The sequence below is a fragment of the Podarcis filfolensis genome (genome assembly GCF_964270895.1).
Source record: "Podarcis filfolensis genome assembly, chromosome: 11".
In the NCBI taxonomy this organism is placed as follows: domain Eukaryota; kingdom Metazoa; phylum Chordata; class Lepidosauria; order Squamata; family Lacertidae; genus Podarcis; species Podarcis filfolensis.
The window spans coordinates 17,330,042-17,350,171 of NC_139613.1; the positions used below are offsets into that span (position 1 = coordinate 17,330,042).

Consider the following 20,130-nt stretch of genomic DNA (forward strand, 5'->3'; position numbering starts at 1 on the left):
CTATTGTTCCCATTGACTAATGTATCAATTGTGATAAATTGAGTTGTATCTGACGTGTTCTAATTTTCTTATTGTCCTTGACATGATTGGTGATTATACTCTGTCCCTAAGTGTTGGTTTATTCTTTAAAGTCTGCCAGTTCTCATACTGTAGTGCTCAAGCAAATGTTGCAGTTTGTAGCACAATACTCTGGGTTTTTAGTGAGGTTCCCTATAACTGATCAACTATTCTAGTATGGCATGTATGTAGGATTGAAGTTGATTAAGTAAACATAAAGTTAAATGGATTCGAATATTTTCAAGAGAGTTTAACAATACTCCTGCAGTACAGTGGTACCTTGAGTTACAAATGCCTCAGGTTACAAATGCCTCAGGTTACAAACTCCGCTAACCTGAAAGAGTTACTTCGAGTTGCCCCACGATGAGAACGGAAATCGTGTGCCAGCGGCACAGCGGCAGCAAGAGGCCCCATTAGCGGAAGCACGCCTATAGTTAAGAACAGTTTCAGGTTAAGAATGGACCTCCGGAATGAATTAAGTTCGTAACTAGAGGTACTACTGTACTTACAATATTTTTATAGTTTTCATTTATATAAAGCAGATTTCGTGTTTATTTGAAATTGTTTCCAAAAACATATTTGGTCTGCATTGGACTTACATTGATGATTAATGAACTTAGATGGTGTTTCAAATATTTGAGATGCTATTCAGAAACCTATTAGTACTATGAATGAGCATGTCACTTTACAGAGCCTAACAGGAAAGAGGTCCCTGCTTCAAAAATACTGTAGGTTAGACAGAGTGAAGGGACAGTAACATAAAGCAATAGTCATAAGGTTAGAAAAAACTTACATTTGATATATTACTATTGTGGGTGGTGCTGTAGTCTAAACCACTGAGCCTCTTGGGCTTGCCAATAGAAGGTCGGCAGCTTGAATCTGCACGACAGGATGAGCTCCCGTTGCTCTCTCCCAGCTTCTGCCAACCCAGCAGTTCTGAAGCACACTAGTGCAATTAGATAAATAGGTACCACTGCGGTGGGAAGGTAAATGGAGTTTACGTGCGTTCTGGCTTCCTTCATGGTGTTCTGTTGTGCCAGAAGCGGTTTAGTCATGCTGGCCACATGACCCGGAAAGCTGTCTGTGGACAAACACTGACTCCCTTGGCCTGAAGCGAGATGAAAGCCACACCCCATAGTCACCTTTGACTGGACTTAACTGTCCAGGAGCCCTTTACCTTTTCTTATTGATGTTTTAATATTAGCATAGGTTACTGTTGAAAAGTTACATGCAAGTGTATTTTCATTTTCTCTTAGGTCGCAGCTTGTAGAGATACAGGGTATGATTGGTTTGAACAGCTTCTTCAAAATGTAAGTAACTGTTCAGATAACTTATTTTTTTCAAAAATGGAACTCCCTCAGTTTGAGGTTTATACTGAATGGGGTGGGCTGTGGAATGGTAATTTGAAGATGAAGGTGGATTCTTGAGGTTGTTTCCAGAAATAGGAGCAAGACCTTTTTGGGAAGCCATTTTGGAGAGGGGGTTGCCAGGAGGGTGTGAGGAAAGTCACCCTCCTCCAACCCCATTACACGCACTTTTCTTTTGTTCCAGTGCACTGCTTTCAAATTATTGGCCTATTGACAGTTGCTTCCCATGTGTGGCAGAAATATAGTTCTTTGCTTTCTTATGAAGATGGCTTGTATATTCTCAGAATCTATCCATGAGTATCAACATTGTCCATATTGTGTATCTTTGTAGTTGCTAAAATCTGAAGAAGATGCTTCATATAAGCCTGTAAAGAAAGCCTGTACTCAGCTTGTGGATAATTTGGTTGAACACATTCTGAAGTATGAAGAATCTCTGGCAGGTAAAACAGTTATTTGCATTCCATTCATAAGCTTTGTAGAATTTTTTGTGGGTACCAGAGCTCCAGGTGGAATTCAAATTACTCTTCCACATGACTGTACGAATTATTTTAGAAGTGTGTTCATATATAAACCTCATGTAGTGAGGTGTGTGTGCCTCCAACACTGTTGGCTTTCAGGAGGAATTGGAGAACATTCCTGTCTACCCAGGCATTTGGTGGCTAAAGAATACTGTAAGGGCCATCCTGAGATCACTGGATGAAATGTTTTTACCTGTAACTTTTTAGATATTTTTAACTGTAACTGTTTTAGAATGCTTTTTAAAATTTATTGTGGATGTGTTTGCTGTCTTGGTCCCCTTAGAGGGGAAGAGTGGGATATAAATTTAGTAAATAAAATACACTTGACCATGTGATTGTGTAGCTAGAAAGCAGGTACAGGAGGACCTGTTCACATTGAGAGAAAGCATCTTATGACCCAGCCTTCAGAACCAAATCCATTACAAAATGAAGCACACAGTGCAGTTTTCTTGTGCACATTTTATGGTCTTAAACTGAATTGCAATAGTTCTGCACTTGTGAAATAAAAACCCATCTAAATAATGTTCCCATGGAAGCTTTGAGGAAGCAGATGTTGCCATGTCAAACCAGAAAGTAGACAGGAACAGGATAATAGACAGCTCCAAGGGGGCACTGTTGGATGAAACATTCTCCTCCTAAGGCATCTACACCTTGCTGGTGAAGCTGGCTGGTTTGTTAAAGGGCCCTTGCCTTATTTTGTAGCCTTTGACTTCTGCAAGATGGAGTCAGAGGAGGATGGTAGCACTGTGCCCTCTGATGGGTGAAGGGGGGCAAATGAGATATTCACAGTTCTCCCCTCCCCAGGAAGCAGCACATGGACCTGGCCATTGCAAGCAGCTTCGGTTCTAATTCTGCTTGTTGATTTAATTGTCCATAATATATCCAGGACGCACATGATACTAAATAATACTAACAACAGTTTTTGTATATTTGAACATCTTAATGGAATATTAGTTAAGTGTGTTTGTGTGTGCATATGTATATACACGTATGCTTACATTTTTTTCTTTATTTTTCAGATTCCGACAATAAGGGTGTGAATTCAAGTTGCTTGGTAGCTTGCATAACCACTTTGTTCTTATTCAGCAAAATCAGGCCCCAGTTAATGGTCAAACATGCCATGACCATGCAGCCATATCTTACCACTAAATGCAGTGTAAGTACTCCCTATTGTTTCCCCACATTGCCTCTGCTTATGTTATATGAAACTCATGATTTGAAGTGAAAATTGGAAGCAACAAAGTTATTGGCTTTCCCTATTGGCTTTTAGGCACCAGGCCTAGGTAACCTATTTCCAGGGGAATTTGGGGTTGCCCTGATTTACTCCTTTTTATATATATTGGTTAGCTGCATAGGAAACAGTTGCAAACATCTTGCTGCTTTTAAATTTGCAAACTGGAGATCACGGGTTGGGAAAAAGGTTGATAGTCCTCTTGTGCCTCAGAAAGCATTCCTTTTCAGGCAGATGACTCTTCTTTAATTCAGGGTAGTTTCAAACCTTATGTGCCCGATAAGTTTGCATGGTCTCCAATACTTCCCTTGGCAAATGGGTAAAGTGTGATAACATGCAGAGTGTGTGTGTACACATCAGAAGGGACCTTATTAGACAAATATCTACATGTTAGTCATATATGCTTTTTATGTTTGCTGCAGGGCAGTTTCAGTTCCAGTTATGGAGATGGTTTCCATGCCCCACCCCCCAGTAAGCCTACCTCCTCACTGCAGCAGGTCTAGGGGGCCCTTTACAGTGAGCTCTGTTGGGTGTTGGCCCTTGTCATATGCCCATTTGTGTCAACCCTTGCTGATGCTAGTTTAACATTTATTTATTTATTTATAATAAAGTTGCTAGCTGTTTAAACTCACATACTGGCAACTGTTTTTTCTATCTGCAATATAATTTTTAATATTCCATTCAAGGTGTATTTGTAAACAGATGGAATTGATCACTAGGAGTGATTGTTACTCACTTTATTCAGATAACGTAGTAGTATAACAGAACATGAAGAGTGTAGAAGCTTAACCATATGCAATGTTTTTCTGTAGAGTCAAAATGATTTCATGGTGATCTGCAACGTTGCAAAAATTTTAGAATTAGTAGTGCCACTGATGGAACATCCGAGTGAGACTTTCCTTGCTACTATTGAAGAAGATCTCATGAAGCTTATAATCAAATATGGCATGACAGTAAGGTTTAATTTCTACCTCAAACTCATTTTGCATTAGCATGGTACTCATGTTAAATATGACTTGACTTCATATTTTTGTAATGGTTTTTACTGCACTTTATTTGCATTAGTCTTCTTATAGAGATGTTAGTTTTTGTATAGAAAAGAAAGCTAGAAATATAGTAGAATAAAATTGTATTCTCATAATAGCCGCAGAGCTTTCAGCTTTTGACATTTGCTAAAATAAGAGCAAGATGTTGATTTCTCCACTGACTGCTTTGTATTGTCTTAGAGATTACTTCTAACAAAATCTAATGTGTTCTGCTTTGTTTCTAGGTAGTGCAACACTGTGTCAGCTGTCTTGGGGCTGTTGTAAACAAGGTCACTCAGAATTACAAATTTGTATGGGCCTGCTTTAATAGATACTATGGTAAGTAAATTTTTATGCAGAATTTTCATTATTTGAAAGTTAATTAAACATCTAATAGGAAAAGAAACTATGAAGACAAGTATTCTTCATTTTTTGCAGGTGCACTTTCAAAATTAAAAAGTCAACATCAAGAAGACCCAAACAGCACTATACTTACAGCAAATAAACCAGCACTCCTTAGATCCCTTTTCACTGTTGGTGCACTGTGTCGGCATTTTGATTTTGATCAAGAAGATTTTAAAGGCAACAGCAAGGTAAACATTCAGTATTTATTTGCTTACTACTACATTTGGATAGACTGACATTTTGGGGAAAAATAAACTTAGATGAGCAGATTTTCCTATGTGATTACTTTTTAAATGAATGAAAATTTTCTCAAGCTTTTCCCCCTGAATTATCCACATTGTTTCCCCTTTAAATAGGTTAACATTAAGGATAAAGTACTTGAGCTGCTGATGTATTTTACCAAACATTCAGATGAGGAGGTACAAACAAAAGCCATTATTGGTCTAGGTAAGAACATCAAAATACTGTGGTATTAGATGCACACAGATTTGCCTATGGTGGAATTCTGCTACCAAAGTTTGGTTGATGGAAGTAGGAAAGAGAGCTTCTGCTGATTTCTGCTTTCCCCTGCAGCCTCCTACATGCCCCTCCATCTGCTCCAGAGAGTTGGTGGATGGCAGGTGGAATTGGAAATTTGCAAGGGAAAGGGGAAATTGGTGGGAAAATGCCTCCTGTCCCCTCCTCCAGAAGTAACCTGCACTGGATTCAAGTTGCTTTGATGAATAGCAGTTACCTTTGCATTTGTTGAACAGACACTCAGGATTACTTATGAGTTCTTGGTTATGATGATTCAGAGCAATTGCTATTTAAATATAGGCAGTGACCATTTTGTGCTGACATGAGGTCCTTTTGGATCCAGAAGGGGGCGGAACAGGGGCAGGACAGGATAATATGCACTCTGCTGACACACACAGGGGCCAGGAATGGAACCCCTATGCAGAATTCTCGCCACCTGTACAGTATTCCATGAGGATTTACTTCTGTGTTGAGATAGATTATTGTAAGAGTTTGATTCTATGCAAGCAAGTTTTACACTTCAGATAAATTCTAATGCTTCTAAAATGGGTTAGTACCCACTTTATGTATCTATATACTTTTTGTGTCCTATCGTAAGGCAGCTGATACTATTCCACAATTTGGCACAGTATCTTTTCAAAAGGAATTTGAAATAAAGTTGCCTGCAAATATGAATGTGGCCCCATTATAAACACTCAGGACTTTCTTTTAAAATCTGCTTCAGTAAAAGGATATACCAAATTGTATCATCTTATTTTCTTTCAGGCTTTGCATTCATACAACACCCAGGTCTAATGTTTGAACAAGAAGTGAAAACATTATACAACAGCATACTCTCTGATAAGAACAGCTCAGTAAACTTAAAAATCCAGGTGTTAAAAAATCTCCAAACATACCTCCAAGAGGAAGATACACGGATGCAGCAGGCAGATAGAGAATGTGAGTGATGAGCCTTGTTGCACTTTAAGTAAACATTTTAAAGAAGTAATTAATATCAAGTAACTGCAACTTAGTTTTCAGTTCCATCTCTGATGTTGTTTTCACAAAGAGCTTTCTGTGCATTGAAAATTTACAGATAATGGGATAACAAATTAGGAAAGATCTATACGTGCAGCAGAATGAAATGGTTGAATGCAGTTTAAGCAGTAAACCTCAGGTGTATAATCACATTTTGAATGCACCCCCAAAGTAAAAACATATTTGCAAGAAGAAAAGTGGCATAGCAGTGAAAGGGCTGTGCCAGAACCGTATGTGTGTTGCTTTTCAGAGAAGGTTTCTTGAGAGGGAGCATTAAAAGCATAGCAACTACCACCTGGAGTATGAAGTGGTACAGTCTGCTCTTCCACTTTAGCCTTTTTCATATGTAGAAAAGGACTTAAACAATGGCTGTTAAAAGTAGTTTCTCCATCATTGGAGGCAGCTACCCTGGAGTGGATTACTCCTCCCACTTGCTTCAGCAGGCGGGGCTTATGCAAATTATTCAAAGAACCTTTGTCAATGGCAGTTGCAAAAGTAACTGCTGTTTTCCAGTTTCTCACCTACTTGCTCTAGAGTGATGGAGCTTCTGAGGAGCTCTGGCTCAGTTTTCAACGATACTTAGATTTTTTTCGAGCAATTGCTTCAAACTTTTCCTTCCCTCCTAAACTTGGAATTGGTGGCAGTTTCTTTTAGAAGAAAGACTTGTATGGATAGTTAAACTAGAAGGCACTTCCCCTTCCAGTCTTTCTGCTACCTCTGTAGTAAACCACAACAGAAATGATATTGTGTGGTTTCATATCCTGAAATAAGCAATGCTTTTCTCCTGTAGCGGTAATGAAACTTTAAGCATTTGCAGCTGAAAACAACCAAGAAGTTTATGCGCCTCCATGTTTTTGACACAGGTATCAAGCTTGGGCTTAAACTGTATCTTTTGATCTTCAGCGGTGATGGTGTTTCTCAAGAGGCCTTTCAGTCATCCCAGTTAGTGAGGAGGCACATGCTGAAATGTTGTCATGTTATGCTGATGAAATGAGTTAGTAGGGAAGAAGGAGATGCTGTTTCTGTATTTCCAGCAAAGCATACAAATATTGGACCAGGGATTTGGTTAGGAAGGAGTTAAGCAGTACCACTAAAAAATTGCTGCCCACAGGCTGTTTCCAACCTGTGTTCCATATAGTAGGAAAAACCATATACTTGTATGTATATAATGTGATAAAAAGTGTTGATAAAACATCTCCTTTGGTTTCTGTTTTTTTCATAGGGAAAAAGGTAGCAAAGCAGGAAGATCTGAAAGAAATGGGTGATATTTCCTCAGGGATGAGCAGCTCTATCATGCAGCTCTATCTCAAACAGGTCCTTGAGGCATTCTTTCACACGCAGTCCAGCGTTCGTCATTTCGCACTCAATGTTATTGCACTGACATTAAACCAGGGTCTTATCCATCCAGTTCAGGTATGCAATTGCATAATTTGGGCTGCTATCCTATATACACCTGCTTTGGAGTAAAATAAAAAAACGTATTCACAAAAACCTTTTGCACTTCTTAATCTGCAAATTGATTTACGTTTTCAGTAATACATCAATGAGCTGTTTATTTGCAGACTTATAGACAATGACACAGGAACTGGTGGTTTTCTTTCATAGAATCTATAATCTCTTAAGAGGTGCTCCAGAAAAGGTTCAAAGTTTCAAAAACTACCACCTGGTTAAACTGTTGTGCTATTATTTGAGTGACTTCGTCAGATATTTTTGTTTCTACTTTGCGGTTCTTAACTGAAATCAAGAAGTAAATTACACAGTTTTCACAGTGTAGCTCTGTGGTGTTCACATAGCCTTTCCAGACCTCTTTTTATGGTGCTCTGCAGGCTATGGATATTTGTAGCATGTCAAACATGTACAATATAAAAGGAGGAAAATATAGACATCTGCAGGCATATGTGAAGATTTTACAATGTTTCTATCTCTCTTTCAGTGTGTGCCATACTTAATAGCTATGGGCACAGATCCAGAGCCTTCTATGAGGAACAAAGCAGACCAGCAGCTGGTGGAGATTGACAAAAAATATGCTGGATTTATTCATGTATGTATGCTTCTGTTTGTTGTGCTTATTTTTGTTCCTTTCCAGTGAAGCCATTCAGTAATTACTTCCAAAATGGGGAACCAACCAACAAACCAGTCATTTATTATATGGTCACAGACCTGCTAATAAAATGGGGAACAGTGGTGGAATGTATTTACTGACTAGGATCTTCAAGTACAATTTGATCTGGCGTTAAATCCTGTTTTGGAAGTAATGACCAACTGTAGTTTACATTTATCAAGATCTGTGCACAGGGAAGAGATGATGCCTGATGCGCAATCCTAGCTTGCTAAATTGTGGTTAACAAACTGGGAATGTAGATATGAACTCTGCCTCAATTCACAGTATAACAAAAATGCTTGCATTGCAACTACAGTAGCTTTGGAAAACACACATATATTTTCTCTTCCTTGGCCTAGAAAGTCTACAAATATTAAAAACACAAATAATCCCCCTAACTGCAACATGTATACCAATGTGTCAAAATTGTGCATGTTTGCTATAAAAAAAGCAAATGATTTGTAAATTGTTCAGTAGAAAGCTATTGGGGAAACTGAAACAGGTAACTTTGAGCTCAAATCTTTGTGGCAACCTCTTTCTGTTTGTCCTAAGCAAAATGAAGACTTATAAATGTTTTTAACTTCAGATGAAAGCAGTGGCTGGTATGAAGATGTCATACCAGGTGCAGCAAGCAATCAACACTTGCCGTAAAGATCCTGTGAGGGGCTTTAGGCATGATGAATCCAGCAGTGCTTTGTGCTCACACCTTTACTCCATGATCCGAGGAAACCGACAACACCGACGAGCCTTTCTCATTTCCTTACTCAACCTCTTTGATGACACAGCTGTGAGTCTAATGCAGACCTTTTCTATACTCTTTTTAAAAAGTGCTTTTGATGAAGTATGATCTGCTTTGGAGAGAATATTTGGTTTTGAAAATAGTATAAAAGTTGCAGTATAATATCTACATAGAAATTAAGTAGTGACATGTTGAATTTTGGCATTTTTTTTAATTCTTTCATTGTCTTGAGCAGCCGTCCCCAATCATGTGCCCTCCAGATGTTTTAGACTACAATTCCCATCATCCTTAACCTTTGGTTATGCTAGCTGGGGTTGATGAGAATCCAAAACATCTGGAGGGCACCAGGTTGGGGGAGGCTGGCCTGGAGAATTGCTAACAAAAATGAAGATGCATTCCCCCTACACAGTGCTAAACTTGATTCAATAATATTTATAGGTTTTCCTAAATGCGGGATTCCATCCTTAGGGTTAACAAGGCAGTTGCTTGGTCAGATTTGAGTTTTCACTTCTTCTCCTTGACAGGAGTGAAACCCATCCCTCTCTCTTCCCAGAATGCTTTGTGGCTTTCCTGGTTCATCTTAGCTTCCTTCCAATGCCAAAAGAGCTCTCTGTTTTTTTTGGCACAGCCCCTGTATTTATAGATGGAGTGGGTAGAGGCACCAGGAGACAGAATCCATTCCTTCTGTGATGTTTCAGTGGCTACAATTGCAAGAGCTTTTCATGCTCACAACTTGGAATAGGCATAATGGTTTGTATTCAAAGTAGTGGGAATCCACTACTTTGCCTTTGCACAACGGAATCTCCTCCATGCCGTCTAAATGTGCCAACTCTGTAGGGCTGAGATGTCTTCAGCCACCCCCCAAAAAAGAATCTATTGGGACAGGGCTCAGCCTACCAATCTTGAGGGGCCAGGTCTTGCAATGATGGTCGGCCTTGCGGCACACGCGATGAAACACGTGGAAATCCCCCCTCCCCAAAAAAATGTTGGGTGGAACTCACTGGATACTGTATTCAAGGAGCAAGAATGTGGCATGGAGCTCATTGAGCACAGAAATGATTGTATATGTGTATCTGTCTATTATTATTTTCTTCTACTTCCACAGAAAACGGAGGTGAATCAGCTTTTGTACATAGCAGACAATCTAGCCTGTTTTCCTTACCAAACCCAGGAAGAGCCACTTTTTATAATGCACCATATAGACATCACATTATCAGTTTCTGGTAGTAACCTTCTCCAGTCATTTAAGGAGGTAAGTGGAATTATATTATACAACATTACCTCCCTCTTCCACAAAAATAGCTGTTTACTTGGCCGTTTTCCTATGTCCTGAGGGCTGAAATTTCAATTCAGTGGAGCTGGGTCAAGATATTAACTAATATGCATGAAATTTCAGATATAGCTATATAATCCCTAGTTTAGTAAGATAAGACCTTCGGAGCAGGCACTTAAAAAAAAAAAAAAAGTTTATGAACCACCCTACTGCCCTATACTCCACTGGGCTTCCTGGGTCCTGGAAAGTCTCTTATGTGAAGAAAATGAGACTAGGCCAAGTAGATTAGGCCTTGCCTTGCCTTCACCCCATCCCCTGCGTGCAGCCGATTTTTCTTCATTTTATCGCTGTGGGTGTTTTCTTTGTTTTGTCTCGGTAAACCACTTTGCAGGTTTTTTAAAAATAAATTTTATTAAATAAATAAACAATAAATAAATATAAGCCAAAACACAACCCATCCTGTAGATTTAAGTATCTGTCCATAGTTGACTAGTTGTTAGAGGCCCAGAATCCACATTCCTTTGTAAGAAAATATGAAATAACGGAAAACTATTTTTGCAGGGGGGAAAAGAAAAGAAAAAAAAATCAATGGTGGGGGAGTGACAATGAACCCTATTGCTGTTTTCCGAATGTGCCATGAATCTTGTGCCTACCAGCTGGGGCCCTGCACCCCCACTGCAGATTTACCACCCATACATTAAAAAAGAAATGCTGCAACCATGTAAGGGGCTGCTGATAATCAAGTTAAGCAGTCCTTTGTCTTGTAGGATGCATTGACTGTATTCTGAGTTGAATATTTAATAGCTTAGATGTGCGTGTAGTTCATCCTTTGAGTCTGCTTTCCCAAAATCTTGCCACTTAATTTCCCTTGATTGATAGTTCATACTGGTGAATGACTACATGTCAGAACGGTCTTCAAATCCCTTTTTATAATATATTGATAATGGTGTTTGCTATTTTTCTAAACTACCTGCCATTTTCTTTCAGTCTATGGTGAAATATAAAAAAGAAAGGAAGCCATCATCTGATGAAGAGAGTGAGAGTGAAAGTAACAGTGAAAGTGACAGCGACAGTGAGGAGGAAGTTCACAAACCCCGAAAGTTGCGAAAACGTGCAGAGTCTGATTCAGATACTGATGAAGAGAATGATATAAATGCTGTCATGAAATGTTTGCCAGACAATTCAGCTCCTCTCATTGAATTTGCAAATGTTTCCCAGGGCATATTGTTGCTGTTGATGCTAAAACAGCATTTGAAGAACCTCTGTGGATTTTCTGACAGGTGAGGAGCATTCAAGTTTTGCTTACTTTATCTCAGGAGTGGGGAAGTTTTTCAGTTTGCATTCTTCTGCGAGCAACTTCTAGGGTGTGCATGGCAGTGATGGGTGGGGCTGGAAGCAAACTTGGAGCAAGAGATGTGACTCTTACAATAGGCTACATTCCAGCCATGCGAAAGTCAGATCTTTCCTCTTGTACACCCAGCCCATCTCTCCAACCTTTATTCAGGCAAGCAAGAACTATTATCACAGTTCAGGTGCATTTTAGCCAAGCAAAAGCTCTCAAGGAAGGCATGCAGTAAGGCTGGCGAGGAGTGTGGCTGAGGAGAGGCCTGGGGACTGGAAGGCCACATTTTGCTGGTGGGCTTGAGGTTTCCTACATCTGTTTTATCTGATCATTCCCTGTGATCACATTATTGAGGTTTTGTTACGGATTGAACTCAAAACTTGGGTGAATTCTGCATAATGCAGATGCATCTAGCAAAACCTAGTGCCATAATGTTTGTTTTATATAACACTAAGAATTTTGACCTAAGGGACTCAGAAGAATTGCTTATGGATTCTACTTTCAAAGGATGTGGGGAAATCTTACTAACTTCAAGCATTCGTTTTGTTTTCTTGATAACAGTAAAATTCAGAAATACTCTCCCTCTGAATCGGCAAAAGTATACGATAAAACAATAAACAGGAAGGCAGGAATTCATTTCCATCCAAAACAGACGCTAGACTTCCTTCGAAGTGATATGGCTCATTCCAAGCTCACAGATGAAGTGAAGAGGAATATAGTCAAACAGTACTTAGATGTAAGTATTGAGAGCCTGCACAATTTTACTGCCTATCAACTTCATTATAAAAACGCTTGAACTCTGTTCTGAAATACTTTTAAGTTTTTGTTATTTAGAAGGTGAAATATGAAGAGCAGTGGCTGCAGGCTGAAATTGTTTTTTTTCTTCAGAGGTGAGGAATGGAGTATGCTGACTTCTTCCACTGCAAGTTGCCCTCTTCAGTTTGCTTGCTGAAGAAATGTGTATCTAATGCACAGAATTAGGCAAATTAGAGGCTGTTGGATGAGCTGCAGGTTGCATCATTTTTTCATTGACAGTGCAATGTCATTGGGTTGGGCTGTCACAGTGAGCTTGAGATGGTCCATGCAAATGTAGGCTCAAGCTACATGTGACATCACAGAATTTGCCACTGAGCACAAGCTTTTGCTTTCACACATTACCAACATACCCTAGTGTGCTGTTGTCCCGATCTGGGTTGGGGGGGCCCCATGCCTTCAATCTGCATTATGGGCTGCAGGGGAGTCTCTGTTCGTTCAACTGGGAGCTTTTTACCTAATGCAAATTTCATGCATGGGCCTGGCCCAGAAATGGACCACAGAGCAGGCAAAGAGTCAAAAGACTCCCTCTTGGGTTTGAGTTGGTGTGCTAGCAAAATTTCCCCACAATTGCCAAAAGTTAACATTGAGGCTCTAATATGTACGAGATCTAAAACCTTGCCCCCTTAAGGCCTATTAAGGAAAGAGAACAGTCCTTGCTTTCTCCAAGAAAAGATGTGTCACATGCTACTAAATTGATAGTGTACTCCGCAAATTGTCTTAAGGTTACTCCCATAAGGCTTGCGCACCACCTTCCTTCCTTTTTTTCTTTTCTGTTTTCATAACTCATTTTAAGGTGGCGCCTAATCTTCTTTCCAATATCCTTTCTTAGTTCAAACTTCTCATGGAACACTTGGATCCTGATGAAGAAGAGGAAGATGGAGAAGTGTCAGCTAGCACAAATGCTCGCAACAAAGCTATTACCTCGCTGCTCGGAGGAGGCAGCCCTAAAAACAATGCAGCTGAGACAGAGGATGATGAGAGTGATGGGGAGGATAGAGGAGGAGGCACTTCAGGGGTGAGGCGGAGGAGGAGTCAACGTATTTCGCAGCGTATTACGTAAAATGATTTTATGTGCTTATAAATGTCAGTCTATAATAAAATGTACACTGAGTAATGTAATCAATATGGAAAAAAAACCATTTTGTAGATAGAAATTCTTAACCGTTTATACACCTTTTTGTAGAAAGTTCTAACAAAAACAATAAAAAACATAGAAGAGATTTTATCTAGCATAAAGTTTAATTTTCCTTTGGAATGTACTGTGTGTATCCTTTTTATTGTTGCCAAGTTTTTATGTAGCTTTATGATTCATTTGTACATATAATTTTATATATCAATAAGAGTTAAAAGACACGGGTACAATTTAATATGTGATTTTGCAAGGATGTTAACCCCTTGGCGCTGGCGGTCGCGGTGCGTCTCATTGCCGGCAATGGAATGTGTGCCGGGAAATCCCAACTCCCGGCGTCAAGGGATTAAAAGCAATAAAAGCAATAATTTCACTCAAGTTCTTTTGTGTAACACTTGGTCTTTTTTCCCCTCCCAATGTTTTAGTCATTGAGAAGGTCAAAACGAAATTCAGACTCTACGGAGTTGGCAGCACAGATGAATGAAAGTGTTGATGTCATGGATGTCATCGCTATTTGCTGTCCAAAGTACAAAGATCGACCACAAATTGCAAGAGTAGTACAGAAAACCAGCAATGGCTTCAGTGTTCAGTGGATGGCAGGCTCCTACAGTGGCTCCTGGACTGAGGCTAAGCGCCGTGATGGCCGCAAACTGGTGCCTTGGGTAGACACTATTAAAGAGTCAGACATTATTTACAAAAAAATTGCTCTAACGAGTGCTAATAAGCTGACTAATAAAGTGGTTCAGACTTTACGATCGTTGTATGCCGCCAAGGATGGAACTTCCAGCTAATGCATTTGTACATGCAGCCAAATTTTACAGGAAATGAAATAACAGAAAAAAACTTGAAATATCAACTTTCTGGCAAAAAAAAAATCATTTTAATGAAGAGTAAGAATGACACCTGGGATGCAGGAAACAGAAGGAAATGTTTGGTAAACATTTTTGTGGGAGCTTCCTTCGCTGTTGTGCAGCAGAAACTTCTCAGTTCATTTTTACTCCCACTGTATAATAGTTTAACAAAAATTGTTTATATCTTGAAAAAAAACCTTTCTGTTTTAAAAAAAAATAAACAAGTGAATGTTGGAAATTAGTCTGTTAATGTTCTTAATAAAGTGTTCTTGGAGTTTAACCTAGCAGCGGATGGCTTTCTTTAGCTTAGCCCAGTTTCCAGGGAAGCATTGTTTTTCCAGGCTGTAAAATGGCAGAATCTCCTGGATATATAATTTATTCTGTTGGGGGAAAAAGCATGCAGTATCTATGACCTATCTGCAGGAGGAGTTTTTGTAAATGTAGATTTTGATGTATTAGGTCACCCTGAAATAATACAAGAAAAGGGATCCCCAGCAAATCTGGTGGAACGAATACTGCAATAAATTTTTTTACTTCTCTTTGTTACTTGTCTGTTTCCATTTGAATTTCTTATTGTAAAGATCTGTTTAAATCCATTTATATTATTTTGCAGTCTTTTATGTAAAATTTACTATATCAGTGGTTTTCAAAGCAAGACATAAATATTGTTTATACAGTTTGTATAGGCTGACTTCTGAATAATTGGTATCTTTTATTTTTATCCCTTAAAAGGGTGTAAACACAAGTTAACTCCAGGGTTTTATTGTATCCTGCAATATTTAGTATTAACTATATATGATTTAGCACTGTGCCAAACACATTTTCAAGAGTACATTTTGATATAAAAAGAAACTATAGTTTATGCCTTGTATGCTTCAATTTCTTTCTAATGCTGTCTATATAGCAATGTTCAAAATTTGAGTGGGGGTGGGAACAGCCATCACACTCGCCTGAGAAACTAGCAATGGATATATTTCACTTGGTTAGGACATCAGGAGATCAGACTGCTCTTGACCAGGAACAATGTATGTGACCCAAGACCACCACCTGTGCATTAGGATCCTATTGTTGGATATATTTTTATGTGAACCAGAAAATCCTAGCTGCACTAGTGGTATTTTCACTTAACTGAATTACAGTCATAGGGTGCAAATATCAGAGGAGTAAATATGGATTTGTAACTGATTAATTGTGCTAATATGCTCATAAGTTATTCTCTAAAAGTTAGGGGTCAGAACAGTTGGTTGTATTGTAGTTACTTGAATTTCTTTTCACCTTTTACTACTTAAAACTCTGGAGTGGTTGCTTCAATATATCTCATCACCAGGTTTAAAAGCAGCTTGACTTTCTGGATAGTAGTCTCTCCCCCCCCCCCCCATATTAACATACGGAGAAGAAATTAATAGCATCCAAATAATTAGCAGAGAACTACTTTAAGGTCTTTGTTTTCAAGTTTGTATAAAAGTGGATGTTCATCAAACAGTTTTGGGATGCATTTATCTTATTCTGCAAAATTGGATATATGGTGGGGTGGGATTTTTATTACATCTGTTTACAGAACTCTAGTGTGCTACTTGATCTGTTAGGAACAGCAGAATAATATTCAAATCCTACATTTTCTTATACAGAATTCAAGAATTAAACTAACATGATCATCAGAATCTATTTAATAATTTTCTATGAAATAATTTTCATTTCCTCCAATTTGTTTTCTGTTGTACTGCAGTTTAGTGCTAATTTAGTCTTTTAAGTTGGGAAAGCAAATGTTATACTTAGTCACTTAATGGGTTTCTTTTACTTGTTCTTTATAAAACCATGCTGACGGTTAGTAAGTCAAATTTACCCTCTAGGTCTGCTTTCCCCAACCCTAGTGCCTTCTAGATGCTTTGGTTTACAGTTTTTGAGTTTTAGATGGAAGTTGCAGTGCAAAACCTATAGAGGGATCAACATTGGGGAAGGCTTCTCTCTAGGTGCTTACAAATTGGTTTTATTACTTCCTTATTACTTTATTACTTATTCCAATACCTTCCTGGCTAGAATTAATATCTTAGTGGTTAAACTTTGTTTCTCTGGAATACAATTTAACAGCAAAAAATGTCTGAAATTTCATGATAATATATTCCCATTGCTAATTAAGCTTGTTCCTTGCAGCAACTGTTCCAGGATATTTTGAGTTTACACAGAACTGATTCAAAGTTGTTTACTGTGTTTCCAGCACAAGCTCCTAAGGGGAGCAGGTATTGATAATGGTGAGTGGATTATATGTTGAGTCTTGCTTCTGGAGGGGCATCAAGAATTGCAATAAATTCAACCTACTCCTTTTACGTATACAAACAAAACTGTTGAATAAGAAAATATGGATGTTTGATATCTTTATACAGTCTGAATCTTGCAATCTCTGACCATTGATGAGCACTTGACAAGAGAAATCAATCTTTGGATAATTTGATAAGGACAGCAATACTATTTTCAGGAATGGTGCCTTGGAACTGGGCAGAGCAAAGGGTATTCCTCCCTTCTGAGTTAAAGTTTACTTTTTAATTAAATGTTGGCTTGTGTTTTTCTTCAAATATACCCCTTCAGCCTCCAGGTAATTTCTGCAAAGATAGCAAGTACCACTGGAGGCAAGCAGCAATTCTGTACAGGGTTATTTGCTTTGGGATGCCACCTGAGTACACCTCACAGGTAAGAATGTGAGTCCAACAGACACTCTTAAACTCTTAGCTTAGATGATTTATAACATGAATAGGAAAACATGTTGCCCTCCAGATATTGTCGAGACTCCAGCTCTCATCAACACCAGCTAGCATGGCCAATAGGGATTGTGGGAGTTGTTGTCAAGCACACACGGTTTCTAACTTGTTGCCCTCTATATATTGCTGAACATCCCTCTATTAATCTGGATTTTCTTTTTAAGAATGTTGTTTCAAAGATCAAGTTCCAACTCTTTGTTATTCAGAATTCCCTCTTTCGGGACTTCCTGCCTCACAGCCTATAATCCCATTTTAAATGTAAACAGGTGGCACAATGGCTCTTAACCCGAAGGCTGGTGGCCTGAGCCCACCCAGGGACAGCTGTGGGCAGGATTCCTGCATTGACCGGGGGGGTTGGACTAGATGACCCTCCATGGTCCCTTCCAACTCTATACTTCTAGGAGATTGTGTTGCATATACTGTAGGGTATATAGAGGTGAAATGAGATCCAAGGGAAGACAGATTGCCCAGATGAGGATAGATGCACTTTTATAAGACCACCACCACCACCTCTTGTGCTAAAGTTTTGTTTGTGTGGTATTGCGACCTAAATTTTACTTCCCATTCTACCAATTTCTGTCTCAGATGTAATTCTTCCACATCTGCCCTTCTAATGGAGTAAGGTACAATCGGTGTTGTGCCTTGTATTCACAGTACAGTGGACTGTAGGAACTAGTATTTTGTAAATGGGCACGGGATGCGTGGGTTAAACTGCAGAGCATAGGGCTTGTCGATCAGAAGGTCGGCGGTTTGAATCCCTGCTGACAGGGTGAGTTCCCGTTGTTTGGTCCCTGCTCCTGCCAACCTAGCAGTTCGAAAGCACGTGAAAGTGCAAGTAGATAAATAGGTACCACTCTGGTGGGAAGGTAAACGGCGTTTCCGTGCGCTGCTCTGGTTCGCCAGAAGTGGCTTAGTCATGCTGGCCACATGACCCAGAAGCTGTACGCCGGCTCCCTCAGCCAGTAAAGTGAGATGAGCACCACAACCCCAGAGTCGGTCACGACTGGACCTAATGGTCAGGGGTCCCTTTACCTAAATGGTCACAGTAGGCCTAAAATAGAAGGTGACTATGGATGAGGTGAGCAGCATCAGTCATAGTCTTCAAAGCAGCTGAACAACAAAACCTTGTTGGGTCATTCAATTTTAATGGCCTTTGGGGACAAACAATAAAGCTGTGACTGACTGACCTGCCAGAATCGTCTTTCTTCTGCAAAAACACCATTTGAAAGTATTAAACAGCAAAAAAAATTATTACATTACTACAAACTACTACTTAAATAATTATAAAACATGATTCAGAATCTTAGGTATGAATTATCTTTTTAATCACTGTGCAACTGTGGCTATTTAAATCTTGCTATTTAAATACTGCTTTCAGAAACTATGAATCTTGTCTTCTTTGCCCCATATACCAAACATATGTTCCAAGAAGCCTAAGTATATGTGGTATTGTACTGGTCTGCATAATTCCGTGATTTTGCTTTTAAATGCTAGCTTATTGGTTAGGAAAGAAGTGTTATTTGCTTAGAATTTTGCCGTAATTTTATGCCATGATGGTCAGCTATCAGATATTTTTCCAAATAATATTGGGCCTACTTTCCTTTTAAAGGGCAGAGCATCCAAGAAATTCTGGTTTTATTTTTCTTCCACATTTGCTACCATAGCCTCCACTGCATTCCAGTCAAGCTTGCTGAGGATGCTGCTAGTACTTTCAGACACACCGTCCAAGTTATTAAGGCTGGCAATGGAGCAAGCATCTTCATGAGGCAAAGATTCCTGTGGAGATATAAAAGGTAATCAGTGACAGGAGTGTGTGTGATAGAGCTTAGCTAGCCAGACTAAGCTCCCCAAAGTGCTTTCTTCACCAACTTTATACTGACACCACCAACTGCCAGGATCTCATTTCCCCCCTCTCTTCCTCTACTCTGACTTACAGTCTACCAAATTCCATATTTCCTCTCAGAGGGTGGTCTAAACATTCAAGATAGCCACTCCTTCGGAGCAGCAGCCAGGTTCTGCTTTAACAGCAGGAGAATAATTATCCTGCCTGCCCAGCATTGCTGTCCGTAATGCCAGCAAAGACCACCTTATTTGGAGTTTCTGTGAGCTCACACTGTTTCAGCTTCTCTTCCCCCTCTTCCAGAAACCCACCAGGGACAGTAGGGTGGGTGCATCCTATGCTGCCATGATCCCTACCACCAGTGGCTTGGACTGGCACCTTCTCCCAGTTATCATGTCTGCATTTTAGTGTCGGGTGCATTTGCATAGAAAAGGGGATTAAGATAAAGTGACTGTCCCAAATACGCAGAATGAGTAATAGCTAATTATGTTTCCACCCTTGCCTTGAAATGGGAATTTGAACCGCCATACAGTATCCTCTGGATCTCATCCGGAATGCTCCAAACACTCATGGCGTCGTCTTCACTCTCCTCATTTGTGCGCGTTGTTGTGTCAGTGTCTTGGAACTTTCTCTGCTCATCAGAAGCTGCAAGAGAGCACATTCTTTATTTGCAAGTATTTCTTTCCTTCAATTATCTCTTGTTAATTGGTGTTGTGGACCTAAATTCGGCAACCCTTGCTCCCAAAGTCAGATTTGCTAGTGGTTTCCACCTGCTCTAGAATATCTGATATGGGCTACTGAGTCCTCTTATTCGTTCTACCCAATTATAACTGTCTTAGAGTCACCCCTGCCATGGTACACTTTGGGGCCTACTGTTCTCTGCTTATAGTTCCAAGTTCACAGAAGAGAGATGCAGCAAAATGGATCTGTTACAAATGGAAGGAATAAAGATTCTGTAATCAGTGCATGCAGTATTACAACTTAACCCTCAACCGCTTACTATTTGAAGCAAGATGCGCTACAAAGCGATGCAATATAAACTTCTCAACACAGCAAACTTTACTGTAAATAAAGGGACTGCAGCACAAAGATCTGCTCCCATAGCCTCCTCCATTATGTTGGTCTTGACAGTGATGCCCATTGGACATGC

The 20,130-nt window shown here is 39.5% G+C and overlaps 2 protein-coding genes across 11 annotated transcripts in view; one reads left to right on the forward strand and one right to left on the reverse strand.

Moving 5' to 3' along the window:
* NIPBL (NIPBL cohesin loading factor) overlaps positions 1–14,933 on the forward strand; it is a 129,090-nt gene extending 114,157 nt beyond the window's left edge. For 6 of the 8 annotated variants that reach the window (XM_083575449.1, XM_083575450.1, XM_083575451.1 and 3 more), the window contains 16 exons: positions 1,314–1,367; positions 1,756–1,864; positions 2,962–3,098; positions 3,986–4,126; positions 4,444–4,537; positions 4,637–4,791; positions 4,960–5,050; positions 5,885–6,058; positions 7,359–7,549; positions 8,070–8,177; positions 8,824–9,024; positions 10,082–10,228; positions 11,237–11,529; positions 12,153–12,327; positions 13,237–13,422; positions 13,962–14,933. In XM_083575449.1, the coding sequence (XP_083431575.1) occupies positions 1,314–1,367; positions 1,756–1,864; positions 2,962–3,098; positions 3,986–4,126; positions 4,444–4,537; positions 4,637–4,791; positions 4,960–5,050; positions 5,885–6,058; positions 7,359–7,549; positions 8,070–8,177; positions 8,824–9,024; positions 10,082–10,228; positions 11,237–11,529; positions 12,153–12,327; positions 13,237–13,422; positions 13,962–14,327 (2,622 nt within the window). In that variant the 3' untranslated portion in view covers positions 14,328–14,933. Of the gene's footprint in view, positions 1–1,313; positions 1,368–1,755; positions 1,865–2,961; positions 3,099–3,985; positions 4,127–4,443; positions 4,538–4,636; positions 4,792–4,959; positions 5,051–5,884; positions 6,059–7,358; positions 7,550–8,069; positions 8,178–8,823; positions 9,025–10,081; positions 10,229–11,236; positions 11,530–12,152; positions 12,328–13,236; positions 13,464–13,961 lie in introns of all 8 variants that reach the window. The other 2 variants (XM_083575452.1, XM_083575455.1) reach the window with 1 other exon arrangement.
* Positions 14,934–18,371: 3,438 nt separating this feature from the next.
* Positions 18,372–20,130, reverse strand: part of CPLANE1 (ciliogenesis and planar polarity effector complex subunit 1) — a 51,937-nt gene continuing 50,178 nt past the window's right edge. For all 3 annotated transcript variants that reach the window (XM_083575969.1, XM_083575967.1, XM_083575968.1), the window contains 2 exons: positions 19,483–19,625; positions 18,372–18,916 (listed from right to left, as the gene is read on the reverse strand). In XM_083575969.1, coding sequence (XP_083432095.1) covers positions 18,776–18,916; positions 19,483–19,625 — 284 coding nt within the window. In that variant the 3' untranslated portion in view covers positions 18,372–18,775. The remainder of the gene's footprint in view (positions 18,917–19,482; positions 19,626–20,130) is intronic.